The following is an 18,837-nucleotide window of genomic DNA, read 5'->3' as shown; positions in this document are numbered from 1 at the left end:
ATCTCCACCAACCCAAAATGAGGATGAGGCTCAAGATGATGAAGGGCAAAATCAAGAAGATGAGCCACCTCAAGATAATGGCAATGATCAAGGGGGAGATGAAAATAATCAAGAAAAGGAGGATGAGGAAGAACCAAGACCGCCACACCCAAGAGTCCACCAAGCAATCCAACGAGATCACCCCATCGACACCATCCTCGGCGACATTCAAAAGGGGGTAACTACTCGATCTCGGGTTGCTCATTTTTGTGAACATTACTCTTTTGTTTCCTCTATTGAGCCACACAGGGTAGAGGAAGCTCTCCAAGATTCGGATTGGGTGGTGGCGATGCAAGAGGAGCTCAACAATTTCACTAGAAATGAGGTATGGCATTTAGTTCCACGTCCTAATCAAAATGTTGTAGGAACCAAATGGGTTTTCCGCAACAAGCAAGACGAGCATGGTGTGGTGACAAGGAACAAAGCTCGACTCGTGGCCAAAGGGTATTCACAAGTCGAAGGTTTGGATTTCGGTGAAACCTATGCACCCGTAGCTAGGCTTGAGTCAATTCGCATATTATTAGCCTATGCTACTTACCATGGCTTTAAGCTTTATCAAATGGACGTGAAAAGTGCCTTCCTCAACGGACCAATCAAGGAAGAGGTCTATGTTGAGCAACCTCCCGGCTTTGAAGACAGTGAGTATCCTAACCATGTTTATAGGCTCTCTAAGGCGCTTTATGGGCTCAAGCAAGCCCCAAGAGCATGGTATGAATGCCTAAGAGATTTCCTTATTGCTAATGGCTTCAATGTCGGCAAGGCCGATCCTACACTCTTTACTAAAACTCTTGAAAATGACTTGTTTGTATGCCAAATCTATGTTGATGATATCATATTTGGGTCTACTAACGAGTCTACATGTGAAGAGTTTAGTAGGATCATGACACAGAAATTCGAGATGTCGATGATGGGGGAGTTGAAGTATTTTCTAGGATTCCAAGTCAAGCAACTCCAAGAGGGCACCTTCATTAACCAAACGAAGTACACTCAAGACATTCTTGCTAAGTTTGGGATGAAGGATGCCAAACCCATCAAGACACCCATGGGAACAAATGGGCATCTCGACCTCGACACGGGAGGTAAGTCCGTGGATCAAAAGGTATACCGGTCGATGATTGGTTCATTGCTTTATTTATGTGCATCTCGACCGGACATTATGCTTTCTGTTTGCATGTGTGCAAGATTCCAATCCGACCCTAAGGAATCACACCTTACGGCCGTAAAACGAATCTTGAGATATTTGGCTTATACACCTAAGTTTGGGCTTTGGTACCCTCGGGGTTCCACATTTGATTTACTTGGTTATTCGGATGCCGATTGGGCGGGGTGCAAAATTAATAGGAAGAGCACATCGGGGACTTGTCAGTTCTTGGGAAGATCCTTGGTGTCTTGGGCTTCAAAGAAGCAAAATTCGGTCGCTCTTTCCACCGCCGAAGCCGAGTACATTGCCGCAGGTCATTGTTGCGCGCAATTGCTTTGGATGAGGCAAACCCTGCGGGACTACGGTTACAAACTAACCAAAGTCCCTTTGCTATGTGATAATGAGAGTGCAATCAAAATGGCCGACAATCCCGTCGAGCATAGCCGCACTAAGCACATAGCCATTCGGTATCATTTTCTTAGGGATCACCAACAAAAGGGGGATATCGAGATTTCTTACATTAATACTAAAGATCAATTAGCCGATATCTTTACCAAGCCACTTAATGAACAATCTTTTACCAGACTTAGGCATGAGCTCAATATCCTTGATTCTAGAAATTTCTTTTGCTAGCTTGCACACATAGCTCATTTGAATACCTTTGATCATATCTCTTTTATATGCTATGACTAATGTGTTTTCAAGTCTATTTCAAACCAAGTCATAGGTATATTGAAAGGGAATTGGAGTCTTCGGCGAAGAAAAAGGCTTCCACTCCGTAACTCATACTTCGCCATCACTCCGAGCAACTCTCTATTCTTTGGGGGAGAAATGAGCATCAAAGAAAAGGACTTCATCCCTGGGGAGAGAGTAAAAGCTCAAAAGCAAAAGGACCGGACTTCGTCTTTGGTATAATCTTAACTCATTTCCTTATGACCAAAGAGGAAGATAGTACTTCGAGGGCTCTAATGATTCCGTTTTTGGCGATTCATGCCAAAAAGGGGGAGAAATGATGAGCCCAAAGCAAAAGGACCGCACCACCACCAATTTCAAAAACTTAGTGTTTTCAAAGAAGTATTTATCAAATTGGTATCCTATTGTGTTCAAAGGGGGAGCAAGTAGTATTTCAAAATGATATATCAAAACCCTCTTGAACACTAAGAGGTGGATCTCTTTTAGGGGAAGTTTTGTTTAGTCAAAGGAAAAGCATTTGATTCAGGGGGAGAAAAATTCAAATCTTGAAAATGCTTTGCAAAACTCTTATTCATTTACCTTTGACAATTTGCAAAAGATCTTTGAAATGGATTTAAAAAAAGATTTTGCAAAAACAAAACTCGTGGTGCAAACGTGGTCCAAAATGTTATATAAGAAAGAAACATTCCATGCATATCTTGTAAGTAGTTATATTGGCTCAATTCCAAGCAACCTTTACACTTACATTATGCAAACTAGTTCAATTATGCACTTCTATATTTGCTTTGGTTTGTGTTGGCATCAATCACCAAAAAGGGGGAGATTGAAAGGGAATTAGGCTTACACCTAGTTCCTATATAATTTTGGTGGTTGAATTGCCCAACACAAATCTTTGGACTAACTAGTTTGCCCAAGTGTATAGATTATACAGGCGTAAAAGGTTCATACTCAGCCAATAAAAAGACCAAGTTTTGGATTCAACAAAGGAGCAAAAGGGGCAACCGAAGGCACCCCTGGTCTGGCGCACCGGACTGTCCGGTGTGCCACCGGATAGTGAACAGTACCTGTCCGGTGCACCAGGGGACTCAGACTCAAACTCTTCACCTTCGGGATTTCCAGGGACGACTCGGCTAAAATTCACCGGACTGTCCGGTGTACACCGGACAGTGTCCGGTGCGCCAAAGGAGGTCGGCCTCAGGAACTTGCCAGCTTCGGGAAAAGCCAACGGCTCGTCCGCTATAATTCACCGGACTGTCCGGTGTGCACCGGACTGTCCGGTGCGACTCCGGTGCAACGGTCTTCTCCGCGCCAACGGCTCTCTGCCGCACATTTAATGCGCCCTCTGCGCGCGCAGAAGTCAGAATCGCCCATGCTGGCACACCGGACATGAAACAGTACATGTCCGGTGTGCACCGGACACCCAGGCGGGCCCACAAGTCAGAAGCTCCAACGGCTAGAATCCAACGGCAGTGATGACGTGGCAGGGGGCACCGGACTGTCCGGTGTGCACCGGACTGTCCGGTGCGCCATCGAACAGACAGGTTCCCAACGGCCACATTTGGTGGTTGGGGCTATAAATACCCCAACCACCCCACCATTCATTGCATCCAAGTTTTCAACCTCTCAACTACTACAAGAGCTCTAGCATTCAATTCTAGACACACTAAAGAGATCAAATCCTCTCCAATTCCACACAAAGCCCTAGTGACTAGTGAGAGTGATTTGCCGTGTTCATTTGAGCTCTTGCGCTTGGATTGCTTCTTTTCTTTCTCACTTGTTCTTGAGATCACAACTCCATTGTAATCAAGGCAAGAGGCACCAATTGTGTGGTGGCCCTTGCGGGGAAGTTTTGTTCCCGGCTTTGATTTGAGAAGAGAAGCTCACTCGGTCCGAGGGACCGTTTGAGAGAGGGAAGGGTTGAAAGAGACCCGGCCTTTGTGGCCTCCTCAACAGGGAGTAGGTTTGCAAGAACCGAACCTCGGTAAAACAAATCTCCGTGTCTCACTTGCTTATTCGCTTGGGATTTGTTTTTGTTTTGCGCCCTCACTCGGACTCGTTTATTATTACTAACGCTAACCCCGGCTTGTAGTTGTGTTTATCTTTGTAAATTTCAGTTTCGCCCTATTCACCCCCCCCCCCTCTAGGCGACTATCAGGAACCATCCCCTGGTTACCTATAAATACCCTCGTACAACACCATTGCGGGGGACAGAAAAAACACAATTGCTCTAACACATTGTGTTAGCTGGCATCAAACTGTTTTCGTTCTCCCACTGTTTGAGCTAGCTTGACCACGTGTCGGCAAGTTCCAACAAGGGCCTATTTACAACATATGCTTTTAGTGAATTTGGCTCAATTGCGACCTCGTGTGATGGTAAATTAGACACAAGATTTTTCTATTGCACATGTAAGTTTTTTAAGTGTCTTCTATCCCCAATGCGTTGTTGCAACTGATTCCCTTGTAGATTACGTATTGTTGAGGGACTAGATGTCATTGGATTTACTTACATTGGGGTTTGATGAAGGTAGGAGAGATGCCATTTTGATCTCCCCTTGCTTGACGATCTTCTAGTGTCGGTCCATCTTGAAGTGCATCGAGTACTTCTCATTTGCCTCCTCGAGCTCTTGTGCCTCTCACCACAATGTCTCTTCCCTTCATTGACTCATGTAGTCCCCAAATCGCTGCTGATTCTGAACCGACACTCTCAAGAGCTGGCTTCAGGATGTTGCTCGGAGGAACGTCGGTGCGATCCTAGCCATCTATGGTTGATCTCATTAGGTCATACCTATGGGTCCCCAATGGCGTCACCAAAAAGTATGTTAGCTCCGAATTGGGGCCAAACACTCGCGGTGTACCTTCTAGTGGTGCTCTCTACGACGGCGCAGACGATTTGCTGCTAAGGTCGAACGGTTCGCAATCCAGCGGCTAGAGCGGATCTCCTCTACTCATGTGCGGAACAGTCCTTGCTCTGGACCAGACGGCCTGTGAGTGTGCAGAGGGTCGTCTTCCTCATGAAGAACCCTATAACTCACCTTCTGGGAGGAGAGTTCCAAGGCGTGACTCAGGGTCGGCAGGCCACCTGGGATGTTCATGACGATGTAGAGTCGAAGAGGGATGTAGATTTGGGGTTGGGGAAAATCTAAACTAAGTCTATTACTACTACTACTCTTAATGCAATGAAGAACGAAGAAAATAAAGTAGATTTGATTAATTGGATCGATTGTGTGTGCGCGCAATCGACCATACCTCTTTATATATATAGAGGTGGTCTAGATCTATTACTAGGTGCTTTCTAACAGAATCCATGTGATTAGTTAGATAAGCATACATGGAAAAAGGCTAACCTATGGATTATCCGGGACGCGAACTGTCCGGGCCGCATGGTCGAACCGTCCGGCCTCTCTCGGCGTAACAGCCTCTGTCAAAAAATAATAATAACCCATCAAACAAAACATACAGGAAAAATAATAATTAGGGTGCTCAAATCAAAAGTGTTGTAGCCACGGAGATAAAGAATCAAAGTATTTTAAAAATGCAGGTACTTTAAAGGGACTATACTTCAATTTAGGTGACATGTACATGCACGCAAGCTAGCAAGCGCCGGTGGTTTGCCCATTCGGCTTATTCCAGAGCGTCTTCCGGACCATGGCCACGAAAGTCATGGCCGTCCCTCCAATATGGACGGAAAATGCCCAGAACCAAGCTATCGCATGCAAGACCGCAGTACTCCCGGAGTTGAATCCGTCTAGTCGACGACTGCCTGCCTGAGGAGACGAACCAGCTTGCCGATCGCCGTACCGACTGTCGAAGAAGTTCCGGAGGTAGCAAGGCCATCTAGCACTCGATCGGCGCCCTCGGCGGCGGCGGCCGACTGCCGGGGCTGCACAATGGCTAGATCGTTCAACATTTGTCCGCAGATCGACCCATTGGTGGTCACGCGCGTCCCCGGCGTGGCCCTCGACATGCTGTTCCTCGTAATCATCCAAGCGCTTGCCGTCATCCTCCTCGCCAAGTTCATCCACCTCTTCCTCCAACGCTACAACTAGCCGAGCGCAGTCTCTCAGATCCTCGTACGTACGCGCGTGACGCCCCATCCCGATCCGCGGTTAACTTCCAGACGCTTCATCTGAAACTGGCGTGCATGGCGATCTGCTTTAATGATTTCAGGCCGGAGTTGCGGTGGGCGGCATGGGCCTGCGCAACGCCATCCTGCACGTGGACGTGGACGACGTCGAGGACATGTACGGCGGCTACATCACCGTGGCGCGCGTCGTGTACATGTTCCTCGTCGGCCTCGACCTGGACCTCGCCGCGCTGCGGAACTCCACGCGCCGGTGCGTCGCCCTGGCCTACGCGACCGTGGCCGCCAGCCTGCTCGTGGCCGCCATCGTGTCCAGCGGGATGTACGGCAGCATGATGCACTCCCCAGTGAAGACGCCCGAGCTGCTCGCCGCCACTCTCATGCTGGCGCTCACCAACACCTCATCCATCACCATCTCGCGAATCGCCGGCGAGCTCAACCTCACAGTGACGGAGAATGGCCGGCTCCTCGTTGCCGCGGCCATCATCACGAACCTCATCTGCGTCGTCGGCGACAGCGTCCTGTCGTCCACGGCACTGGCCAAGGAGAAGAGCCAGGACCTGTACCATACCTCGCCCCAGATCAAGAAGGGCTTCCTGGAGCTCGCCGTGGCAGGCGTCGCTGTGTGGCAGGTGCGCCCCGTTGTGACGCGCATCAACCAGCGCAACGTTGGGCAGCACCACGTCAGGAGCCGCGACCTGGTGATCATACTCCTGGGCATCTGGTTCATCAGCAACATACAGCAACTGTTGGGTTTCGCGCTGGGGATGGCGTTCCCGAGGGAAGGCCCCGCCGCGCGTTCCGTCGCCGACGCGCTTATGCCCCCCATCAACGGCTTGGTCCTGCCCTTCTACTTCGCTACCACCGGGATGAGGCTCGACTACAACTCCATGTCCGGCGCGATCATCGTGACCGGCCTGCTACTGATGCTGCTCGGCCTGGTGGCGAAGGCCATCGGCGCCACGGCCGCCTCCACGTACCTCAACATCCCAATCTCCGACGCGCTCCGCTACAGCGTACTGCTCAACGTCAAGGGCCACGTCGACACCATGAACATGAAGTTCACCAAATCGGAAGGGGTTGGTAGCTACTCCGCCCTAGTACAATCATGCTCCTTGTACTACAGGAGTCAGGAGGTGCCACAGTTATTTATCTATCTGATCGCTGTGGTCGGCCGATGCAGGTGTGGGCGGAGCAGGCGCTGTACGCGATGATCATCGGCAACCTTATCAGCACCATCATCACCGGGCTGGCCGCCGCCGCGGTTCTGAGGAGGGAAAAGGAAGAGTACAAGACAAGGCACCAAGCCATGGAATCGTTGAGCGCAGAGAAAGAGCTGCGCATGCTCGTCTGCGCCCACAGCGCGCATGCCGCACCCGGCGTCCTCAGCCTAGTCGAGCTCCTGGTGATCACGCCCCACGAGCAGCCGGTCGTGCCAGTCCTCCATTTCTTCGAGGCCCCCCGAGACCGATCCGCAAGGACGCCGTATCACCAGCGGACGCGGGGTGACGAAGGCGCCAAGGATAAAGACGGCCCCGATCCCGTTACGCAGATGAACATGGTGGTCGACGTGTTCTTCAAGACGACGGGCATCTCCTTCCGCCAGATCGACGTGGTGAGCCTTGGCGCGTCTAGGGACGCGGCCGTCGCCTGCCGTGGCGCGGAGGAAGCGCACGCCAGCCTGCTACTCCTCCCCTGCTACAAGGAGCAGCGGTTCGACGGCAAGATGGCGTGCTGCCTCGAGGAGCGGTGGAAGCTGAACCACGACGTGCTGGAGCGGGCGCCCTGCACCGTTGGGCTCCTCGTGGACCGCCCGTACTGTGGCGGCGGCACTAGCTTCCAAACGCCCATCGACATTGCCTCGGAGACCGGGAGGACGCTGGTGCATCCGTGCAGCGACCGTACGGTGACCCACGTGATAGCGGCCGTGTTCCTGGGCGGGCCCGACGACCGCGAGGCGGTGTCGTTCGCGTGCCGGCTTGCCGAGCACCCGGCCATCGGGCTGACGGTGTTCCGTTTCGTGAAGCGCAGCACGTACGACACCGTGATGTCCTCCACCTCACGCGCCGCCGCGGCGGTGGCGGCCGGCGGCGACGAGCTTGACGTGCCGTTCAAGGAAGGCCACGTGGACGAGCGGTTCCTGTGGCGGTTCTACGAGAACTACGCGTCGCGAGAGCTGGCCATGTACATGGAGAAGGTGGTGGAGAGCCCCGCGGACGTGGTAGAGACGCTAGAAGGGATGGCCGGAATGTTCTCGCTGGTGGTGCTGGGGCGGGGCGGTCGGCAGCCGGTGGAGCTGATGGCCGGGCTGGAGTGGTGGTCGGAGGCCGGCAGCGAAATAGGGCCTGTGGGAGAGATCCTGGCGTCCCACGAGTCGCTAGAGATGGGCTCCGTGCTCGTCATGCAGCAGCACACGGTGGCGCTCTCGCCGCCATGCCAATGATGTCAGATTTCACAGGACAGCAGCACAACGGTTTGTGATAGATATCTGGACTAGGAAAATTGGATTTTCTTCTGATGCCCTTTCAGTTTCAGGTCAGTTTCAAGAGTAGTGGATATCCTCCTACATATTGGACTTGTTGTACTGTAGCATTTGTATCATTGTAAGAAAACAGTTACTTGAGGACTCTTCTCCAACATCTTTGTTTTCACCATCAAGGCAATATTTATATCAAAGTCATCATCACTTGAGGACTCTTCTTCAACTAGAACTTTGGACTTGTCTTTCTTCCCTTAAATAGCTTTGACAGCCAAGTCTTTCTTTTTGGAGGAAGATCCATCTTTGTCATTGATGTGTATATACATTTCATAGACATTGATCTTCTCCAATATTTGAGTTGGTGTAGCGGCGGAAAGATCTATTTGATGTAACACGATGACAATGTGGTCATACTTCTCAATTGACAACACACTAAGAATTTCCCTCACAACATCCGGTTGAGAGATTTGAGTGAGTCCCAAGCTATTCACTTCCTCTACAAGAACATTGAGTCATGAGTTCATACCATTTGCATTTTTATTAGCAAGCATTTCAAAGGAATTTAACTTTCTCATAGCAATATGATATCTCTCCTCACGCTCACTCTTTGTTCCTTCATATAAAGCACAAATATCCAACCATAAATCATGAGCTTTTATGATTTCTAACTCTATTGAACACTTCCTTACAAAGACCCCTAAAAAGAATGTTTTGGCCTTTGTGTTCCATTTCTCATAATTGATTTCATCACCCAAAAGGTTTGTGGCATCTCGAGGTTGAGGGAACCCTTGGATAGCGGCTTTGTAGACTCCAATGTCTATAGCCTTTAGGTAAGATTTCATACGACTGTTCCAATAACGAAAATCATCACCATAAAAAACGGGAGGAGGTCCATCCCGTCAGACATCGTTACTATAGCGATTTAACTAAACTAGGAGCAACACGGCTTTGATAAAGGATCACGATGCCCAAGAGGGTAAATTGGGCATTTCTAAAATTCTTACAAAAGATTAAACTCTAAAAACGAGCCCAACTTCACCTAATCTACTAGCATGAAGTAAAGTTATGAAATGAAGAACAACCCTAAGTTATTATGGCAAATACTAGCAAAGCATATACAAAAAGTAAAATGCTCAAAGTAAATACGGAAAGTAAAGTATGGACAAGAAGACTCCTCCAATTTTTTCGAGGTATCGAAGAGTCGGCACTCTCCACTAGTCCTCGTTGGAGCACCCGCGCAAGGGTATCACTCTCCCTTGGTCCTCGCAAAAACCAAGTGCTCACTATGAGATGATCCTTTGCCTCTCCGATGCGGTGGATCCCTCCCGACCGCGTACAACCATCAAGTCGGGTCACCAACAAATCCTTTGAGGTGATCACCGAACTCCAATCGCCACCGAGCCGTCTAGGTGATGCCGATCACCAATAGTACTAAGCCATAGACTTTCACTTGACCAAGAGAAGCCTAATACATGTGGTGTGTGATCTAGGTGGCCCTCATGGACACTAATGAGGTCCTAATATGGGATTATGATTTTGCTAATCACCTCACTAGGCTTTGTGGGCTTGCAATGCTCTAGCAATAAATTCTAGGTGGTTGGGACATCAAGACGCTTGTGATGGCTGGTGGAGGGGGTATAAATACACCACCCACCAAAACTAGATGTTGCAAACTTTTCCTACGCATGGGCGCACCAGACAGTCTGACGCACCACCAGTGTGCCAACTGTGCACTCCTGAACAGTGTATGTCCGGTGCACACCAGACAATCTGGTGCCGGGCTAAAATTCGACTGTTGCGAACTGTTTGCTCTCAGGTTCAGGGCACTCAGGGTTAGCTCTCGGGCTCTCTTGGGCCCGCTGTCTAGGGGGACCACCAGACAGTCCGGTGCACACCGAATAGTCTGGTGCCCCTAGGACAACAACACACTTCCTTTTTATGAGATTTTCTAACCAACTTTCGATTCTAACTTGTGAGTGGGTTCTAGAGTGACACCGAGCACTAGTTGTGAGTGTGAACATGCACCGACACTACACTAGTTATCTCTAGGTCAATCGACTCATCCACAACCCGTCACTATAGTACGACTAAAATAAAAATAGAAGTCCTAACTCTAGTCCAAGTGTCACACAACTCCTTAGACATTTAGCATATGAAGACCTTCATATTTTGATTCGCCTTTTTTAGCCGTCGCTTCATGTTCTCATCAGAGGGATTATCTTCACGGTTGTAGCGCAACTCCGTGCATTGTGACCTAACTTACCATTTGCTCTGTAAAACACACGTTAGTCACAAAAATATTATGTTGTCATTAGTCACTAAAATCAATCATTAGCCTAGATGCTTTCACCTAAATTTACAAACTCCCTATAAAACTCAATTTCGTCCCTACATGGCTCGTTGAGACTCTTGAAATCAATATTGATACTAAGGGTCTGTTTGGTTGGGCTCTTGCTCTGAAAAAAGATGTTGTGGGCTGTGAAAAAAGATGTTGTAGGCTGTGAGCTCTTGAAAATCTAAAAACCATTTGGTGGAAACCACTAAAAGCGGCCAAAAGTTCTTTCATATATATTTTCACGGTTCCATCCGAAAGATATTAAAAGCAGGTCTAGAGGTGCTTTTAGTTTTGCACTGCGAGAAAGTCGGTTTTTAGAAAAAGTTGCTTTCTAGATTTAGCCCTTTGGTTTGTCTTTTGGCTTTTATGGGGGCAAACGCCAAAGCCAAAAGCGATACAAAACACACCCTAAGTCCACCGCGAAAGCATACTTCATCCACCATTTCGTACCGTCCCACCGTCTTGTTGACCATAAATCCATCTCTAATACCCTAGATGCTTTAATGATGCCACCGCCAGACAACCTATTGTGACGAGGCGCCGCTAAAGCACCTCCTATACTGCCACTACACTGTTGATGCGAGGACCTCCGTGGGTGGCGTGTGGCTATTATCGCGACTGTCTAGTCTTCTGTCGACAGTTCTTACTTCCAAACGTTAGGAAAGGTTGTTGATATGGATTTTTGTTGCGAGCTCAATTAAAAATAGAAAGAAGGTTCAGTTATTTTTTTGTTGACGTAGATAATTTAAAAAATAGTTACCAGTAAATAGAGAAATATTAGAGATGCTCTAACTAAACAAAAGGACAAAACAATTTTATTCTCGGCATCTTTTGTAATCTAGGATACCGAGAAGGACCAGGGCTCTATTGGGCCTCCTAAAGTGGCTGGCCCATTAACCAAGGAATCAGTGGAAGCCCCCTCCGTTATTTTCTATTTCCATTTCAGCCCAAGTTAGATTCCTAGACCTGGAACAGTGGAACACCGTTGTAAGAGGCTCGATACTTTAGGAAACGGCAGCGGCGGCGCTTCGCGATTGTCATCTGCGGGAAGGGGTGGATGGGAAGGCCGGAAGGGGCGAAGTGTCTTTGTGACTGCATACCGATGCGAGGGCGCCCTTCCCTCCTTCCTTCTTTCGTGTGGTACTTTTCCTACATTTCCTCGGGTCTTGGCTAAGTCTCTGCATTGTCTCCTCAAGTGGAGATGATGTGCAAGTACTACTCTTCTAGGATGATGAACTGATATCTGCACACATGGGCCCAGCTGTTTAGAAATGGAGATTTAGTAAGATAAAGTCAAATTAGGCATCCCCCAACCTCCATCAGTTCTTTCTGATTCCGGTTTACTTTCTGAACATTCAGCAGTTAGAGCAGTGTGTTACGGTATGGACTTAGGAACTGGCCACTGGGACTATCTAGCACCAAACTGAATCAGCCAGACTATGACAGTTGCGTTTTCGTGCGCTGGAGCTGCATCTGAACAAAATTTCTTCATTACAGATTCGAACTCCGCACGCTGTAGCACCCCATGTAAATAGTTTAATTTACTGTTGCCCTTGCATGTAGAGGGCTAAGACTGTGTTCAACGGTGTGCCCTTGGCTCCCCCTCCACTACCACTGTAACCGATTTAGGGGCTACAGTGCGCCCCTAAATCATTCACCGGCTTCCTCCTCCTCCTCCTCTCCCCTCCCGATTCCTTCTCTCTCCCGCTAAATGGATGGGCACGCTACGCCGGATTTCTCCCTCGCAGTCGGTTCGTTGGGCCACACAATCGCGCGCTCGGAAAACTCTGCGGAGGGCGAAGGAGGCGAAGCAAGGGCGACGTATCCGCCGCCGGAGAAGGTAGCCGTCGATCCGCTTCATTCGCGCTTCAAGGTCCACCCGTGATGAGCAAAGCAGGCGGCGGCCCCGGGTCGGCCCCGGTCCTGACGGCCGCGGCCGCGGCGGCCGCGGTGCAAAAGCAGAAGTCGCTGCTGCAGAGCTTGCTGCGAGAATTTGGGCGGTCGATCCGGCGCGGCGGCCGGGTATGGCGGCCACGGAGCAGCTGAAGGAGCTGGGGGAGAAGCTGCAGGCGGTGGCGCCGGCTCCTGCGGACGAACTCGCCAAGCTCCTCGAGGTGAGCCCCTAGCTTCTCCGTTTTGGTTAGGCTTCAATTGAGCGGCGGAGAGGGTTCTGAAGGAGTGAGCTTTTTGCGGTGGGTTGGGTAATTAGGAAGCAAGAAGTTTGTTGTGGCAAGATTGTGCTGTACATGGTGTTGTAGCTCTTGAATACCTAGATTTCTGGTGGATTTTGCTTATTATGGCTGGAATCCTTTGGCTTGGGTCAGAGGAAGTGCTGAGGTCCAACTCATGTGCTTCTCTTAAGTTTTATTTGCTGAAATTGTGGTTGCAATTTGGCACCCGTAGGCTTTTTACAGTAGCCAATGGAAGTAGCCAATGGAAGCTGGAGATTTAATCTTTGAATTTTTTTGGTGGGTTCATGTGAATATCTTTTTTGCTCTCTAAAAAACCAATGCATGTTGTATAGGAAGCTTCAGTCCCTGCCACTGCCAAGGCCTGTTTGGGTCCATTTTTTTCCAACTATAACCATTTTGATTGAAAAGCCCAGCTCATGAATTGCAGATTAGGGATTCCCAAGCCCCACAAGATCAATAGGCCTTGTAACAATATCTCAAGAAACCAGACAGCTGCCTCCATTAGCCTCTTTCCTTCTCTTCCAAATAAATCCCCTTCTAATTTTGTCTATAGCTTTAATCATCCAATTGGGAATATTCATTGCAATAAGAAGATAGACTGGGATAGCGAAGGCACATATCGCACAAGAGCTATTCTACCAGCAAGGTTAAGAAGATGTGCTTTCCAATTTGCAATAAGAAGGTTATTTGGTTGATTATGATTCTTAATACTTATGTTTTATCATCTGCACTAACTGATGATTCAAAGCCATTTTGTGGTTTTGGATACGTGTACACATGCTATGTAACTAGTCGCAGTTACCATGTGCTTGATGCTTTTGGGTAATATATGAACCTGATTGGCTGTTAAATATGCAGAACAGTATATATAATAATCGACTGTATCAACATATTGTAGTTTCTTGGTTTTTGTTCTCACTGCTTCCTCCATTGTATTTATAGCTCATTGCTGAAGCATGGGATGCAGGAGGTCTCTATCAAGTTGGTCAGTTTCCTCACTGGAATGTTTGGTCAGAGTGGAATGGAAAGGTAAGATACTTAAAAAGACTTGAAAGTCTTTTTGCTACTTGGTACTTTCTAAATAACAAATGAAGCCTTGTCAAATACTGAATGTAAGTTTCAACAGATATATTTAAATAGATGAGTGCTTCTATCTACCTCTGAATTGTCTATAGCTGTGTTTATACGGCGGTTTAATTTTGGTAATATCGATACTATTTATCACAGGAGACAATTCTATTATGTTTGACATCTGTGCATGTGTTGAAAGACCAAATGCCCATCCATATGTGTCAGGTAATACCGATAGCACTATGGAACCAGGATTTAACTGTGGAATGCTCACTTCTAATAGAGCAGTCACCAATGTTAGTGTAGCACTATGCCACCAGGAATTAACTGCTTACCATTGACATGATCTCTGAACACAGGCACTGTCATGTCTTATTTTAGTATTAAATAGGTTGGTCATACATACCTGACATGAGGATTAATTGTGAAGTTTTAATACTAATCATGAAGTTTGCTAATTAATTATGGACCAAGTTACGGCCGCGTACTGTGCATAAAATAAATAAAAATAAAACTAATATTGGATGGTAGTTGAGTTAGTTGATGATAAAAGTATATAATATTGGTGTAGTGGGGTATAGAGGTTTGATATAGGGGGAACCGCTGTAGAGCGTGGAGATATAGGGGGAGAGAGAACGCTGACGTGGCACGTGAGTGGGATATAGGGGGAGAAATTTAGAGGGAACCGCTGAAGTCAGTCTAAGGAAAAAGGAAAGATGCTATTCGCTACAGTACTAGACCATTTGGCAGCTCTGGTTTTACAGTGCAAACATCATGGTATCTTCTTCGGTAGGTTCTAAATCAACACTACTTTATTGTCTCAGTGGCAATCTTGATTCCTTCTTTTCTAATCACGCATCCATCTGTACATCCTCAGTGTACCATTGGAAAAACATCGCACAAAAACCGTGCTCCAAGGTACTTCTGGGAAAAAAGATGGAAGCGAAAAAAAGAAGGGAAACAAGCTCCAGGACATGGATATCTTCATCTTCAGGAGCTGCACACAGGGAAGTGCTGAAACAAGCTCCAAGCCATGGATATCTTCATCTTCAGGAGCTGCACACAGCGAAGTGGTGGTTCACTCCACTTGGTGGTTGCACCATCCTGTTTGTGTGGTGGCAAGACATCACTATGGAACTGAGGAGCGCCTTCTCAACATCCTCAGAGGCTTCTCTCCTTAGCAAACACATCACATACTCCATCACTGCTTTATCGCAAGGCAGTGTGATCCTCCCATCACTTGTGAACCCAAACTCTTCCTGCGACAGCTTCAGGAGCTCTACAAACACTGCCGTGTGGAGGTAAGAAAGGGGGATCTCAAACCGCTTCCCATCAGAAGAGTAGACGATGCAGTTGCCCTTCCCTGCAACTATGCTGCTGCAAGATGGGTTGATTTCCTTTCTCACTACTGTGACCCTTCTTCGCCCAACTGCACCCATTCCCTGCATCTTCTTGGACAACTGAGCTAGCTTCTTGGAGCTGATCATTTTGCTACCGGTCTTTGCCTAACAAGGAGACGAACTCCTGTCTTTGAGATGGAATGATTAGAAACGATCTGAGTTGTCTGTGGTGATGGTTTGTGTCAGTGCTCGAGTATTTATAGGGCACGTGTGTGGTAGGATTTGTGAGGGTTTGCATCGTGGTCTCAGCTATCACAAATGGCAAGCTGGCAAGGGACAAGCCCATGCGCTTCTTTGGTGAGATGTTCATATCGGTAGTTGGGAGATTCAATGCAAAGGACCATTGTTTCTCACATGGTGGAGCCATCTTTACTGGCTTGGTACGTGATTGTTTCTGTGTACAGGAGTGGCCTAATTTTGACTTAATGGTATTAGGATTATACTTTTTCATGTTTACATCAGTAAAGCCCTTTTTACGCACTCATGTACAGGTATATTGCCCCCATGGGACTATTATCCTATAGAAGATCTGTTCATAACAAATGTTACAAAACACTGGATCCAGTTTTTCCAGTGAAATATTAAATGTGATAACAACATATTTTCCCTTGTTATATAGGTTCAATTAACTCTATCATCTGTTGTTTGATAAGGGTTACATCATCAAATGACGTCCATTTGTGGGTGGGTGGGTGTGTGGGTGGGGGGGGGGGGGGGGTTTGCAGAAACTAATTGATGCTAGCTTTACTTAATTTTCTCCTCTCTTTTCCAGCATTTGCAATATGACGGAAACAAGATAACAAAGTTGCGAATGAGCAAATACATTCTTGAAGTTTCATTACATCCATGTAGAATACCGCCCGCCTATGTTTACCTATATAAACTTCTTGCTTAAAGCTCCTGCTTAGACTAGAGCATATTTCGCTAATTTGCTATCTAGATGTCCGGATTAAAACTGATGGCCTGTTGGTAAGGTTAGGGTTATGGATATTATAAATATATAATTGCCCTGGGTAAATCTAAAAAAATATGTATAGGAGATGGTGTCGGTTTCAATAAAAAAATGGTTCATGACATTTGAGTAATAGTTATTGATGTGTCTAGTTGGCAAGCTGCAAGGCAATGAATCTCAATGTTTGCTACAATGAAGGCAATGTGATTATGAATCTAATATTTCTGGGCCAAATTTTGGTGCGCCGTGGTCCTTGCAGGTGTCATAGTAGGGACTCGGTATAGTTGAATAATTGAATCGGTATTCTGTTCTATTGTCTCCATGCTTAATATAAGCATTCAGCAATCACTTGGCGCCAGCTCTTGTGAACATACGGAGATATTTATAGAAAGGGTTTTTTTAAATTGGTGCCTTTAGTTTCGAGGATGACCACCGAAAAGTTTATCTAGGTTGCTTCATGAGTCCTTCCTCAGCTGATGATGATGTCATGAGGGAGCTATTCAATGGTCAAGAGACATGAGGGAAACATGTAGGGTCCTGAGATTCAAGAAGTAGCCTCCTTGTTAGTTCTGTAAGGAGAACTGCAGATGTCAACAACACTAGTACACAGAAGCTCTATAATAACAGTTCTAAAGATATTTTCACTGGTATTTTTCAGTGCCGCCAGTGCTAGGTGCCAGTGAAAATCGACATTTCCACTTCAGTTATTTTGGAACCCCCAGTGGAAATGATATTTTCACGGGCGGTTTTCTTAATACAACCACCAGTGAAAATAAACTTTCCACTAGCGGTTTTATTTATTAGGTTGCTAGTGGAAATAAACTTTTCACTAGAAGTTTTCTTAACTAACCACCAGTGAAAACGACATTTCTACTTACGGTTTTCTTTATTAGGCTGCCAGTGGTAGTTTTTTCGCCCTTTTTCAAATTTGAATTTTACATATATTTACACACAGAAACAAATATATATATATATTCATATTCATATTGAAAGCAACATGAAATTAAATTTGTTGGGGGCCTTCATCTTCCGAAGGTCCTAAAAAACGTGACTAATCATATGTTTTCAATATGATATGGACTATTATAGGAGACTTCAGCTTCGGGATGAAGGTTTTCCCTCATGGCAAAGGCATGCGCGATATGAAGATACAACCTGAAGGTGATATGGATGGACGCTGAAGCTATGGCTGGAGGAGCTTCGGCTTAGTATGATGATGAAGATCAAGGACGAAACCGACCTAAAGGGGAAACACTTACTTAGTCCTTGATTAATCACATTATGATTAAGAGTAAATATCAGGGACATGAATGTAATTTTGTCCAGGTTGTGTCCCGTGCCTATAAATAGGGGAACAGTAACACCTTACTGTTCACGCGACATTGCATTCACTCTCGCGCCTTTCTCACATCGTTATCTTCTGCCAAGCCGAAGGTATCATTGTAATATGAATATTGTTAATGTTTATTCATGTTTGACGAAGATAATAACAAATGAATCATTGATATATAACAATTACTATCTTCATTCATCTGTATTTCATCATTTTCTTATTAATGTTCATGTATATATGATAAAATTATGAAGGTGTGTCCTTCATGACCTTCGTCTAAAGATCATTTTATCCGAGAGGAAATAATGCTTTGAAGGACGAATGTCTTTAACCATTGACAATTGTGTTGCCTTGTTCTTAATCTATAACATCTGAGAACAAGTGACCAACATTGGCGCCCACCTCCGGTGAACTCACTTCCACATCCTTCGGAAGATCATCTATCTTCGACATGCCGCCGAAGAGGACAACGGTGCCAAGGGCTGCTCTGCAACCACTGGACACAAATCAAGATGCCCTCTCCCTGCGAGAGGCCAGAAACCAAAAGAGGAAGTACCAGCCCAACTCTACAAGAGGAGCAAATCGATCAAGAAATCAGGGACTTAGAGATCATCCATCAGCAAGTGCAAAGGAAGAAGGAGAAGATGGCCTGACTGGCCGATCTTCAGAAGAAGATTGACGAAGCTGCTGAAAAAATGTGTCATCTTACTCAAGATGACTAGGACCGAAGGCCTCAACACAGAGAGCTTCGTCAAGAGAGCTCATTCAACGAAGATGAGTGGAACGATGACTTCCACCATGCTAACTTTACCTTTGATGATGCTTCTCCTCTGGCGGAAGAACTACAGGCTATCACATGGCCACAATACCATAGCCACCCCAGTTGCCCGTGTATGATGGGCATTCGGACCCAAAGCAATTCTTAATGAGCTATGAGGCAACAATATTCTCATATGGAGGTAACACTGCGGTCATGGCAAAGTCCTTCGTCATGGCAGTCCGAAATGTGGCCCAGATATGGTACTCCTCTCTTTGGCCAGGAACAATCACATCATGGCAGAAGCTTAAGGATATGCTGGTTACCAGCTTCCAGGGTTTCCAGACGAAACCGGTTACTACCC

General features: G+C 46.9%; 1 protein-coding gene, 1 long non-coding RNA gene and 1 pseudogene across 3 annotated transcripts; 2 read left to right on the top strand and 1 right to left on the bottom strand.

The window, feature by feature from the left end:
- The first annotated feature begins 5,670 nt into the window (after window positions 1–5,670).
- LOC103653525 (cation/H(+) antiporter 2-like) lies at window positions 5,671–8,599 on the top strand (annotated as a pseudogene).
- A 3,135-nt stretch (window positions 8,600–11,734) lies between these two features.
- On the top strand, window positions 11,735–17,891 carry LOC103653524 (uncharacterized). Of its 2 annotated transcripts, XR_565532.4 has the most exons (3): window positions 11,768–11,908; window positions 13,903–13,989; window positions 17,473–17,891. It is a non-coding gene; the product is annotated as an uncharacterized lncRNA (long non-coding RNA). The 2 variants fall into 2 exon arrangements; XR_002269141.2 differs by lacking the exon at window positions 17,473–17,891 and having other exon boundaries at window positions 11,735–11,908; window positions 13,903–14,117.
- LOC100285599 (uncharacterized) lies at window positions 14,732–15,622 on the bottom strand. The gene has a single exon (XM_020552579.1). The coding sequence runs from the start codon at window positions 15,516–15,518 to the stop codon at window positions 15,081–15,083; it is 438 nt and encodes a 145-aa protein (XP_020408168.1). The 5' UTR covers window positions 15,519–15,622; the 3' UTR covers window positions 14,732–15,080.
- Window positions 17,892–18,837: the final 946 nt, after the last annotated feature.

Source organism: Zea mays, chromosome 4, assembly GCF_902167145.1.
Source record: "Zea mays cultivar B73 chromosome 4, Zm-B73-REFERENCE-NAM-5.0, whole genome shotgun sequence".
NCBI lineage: Eukaryota > Viridiplantae > Streptophyta > Magnoliopsida > Poales > Poaceae > Zea > Zea mays.
This window is presented reverse-complemented; position numbering and strand designations above follow the sequence as displayed.

Excerpts from the sequence above, each read along its gene's own strand:
- LOC100285599 (XM_020552579.1), bottom strand. The coding sequence starts at position 15,518 with ATGATCAGCTCCAAGAAGCTAGCTCAGTTGTCCAAGAAGATGCAGGGA.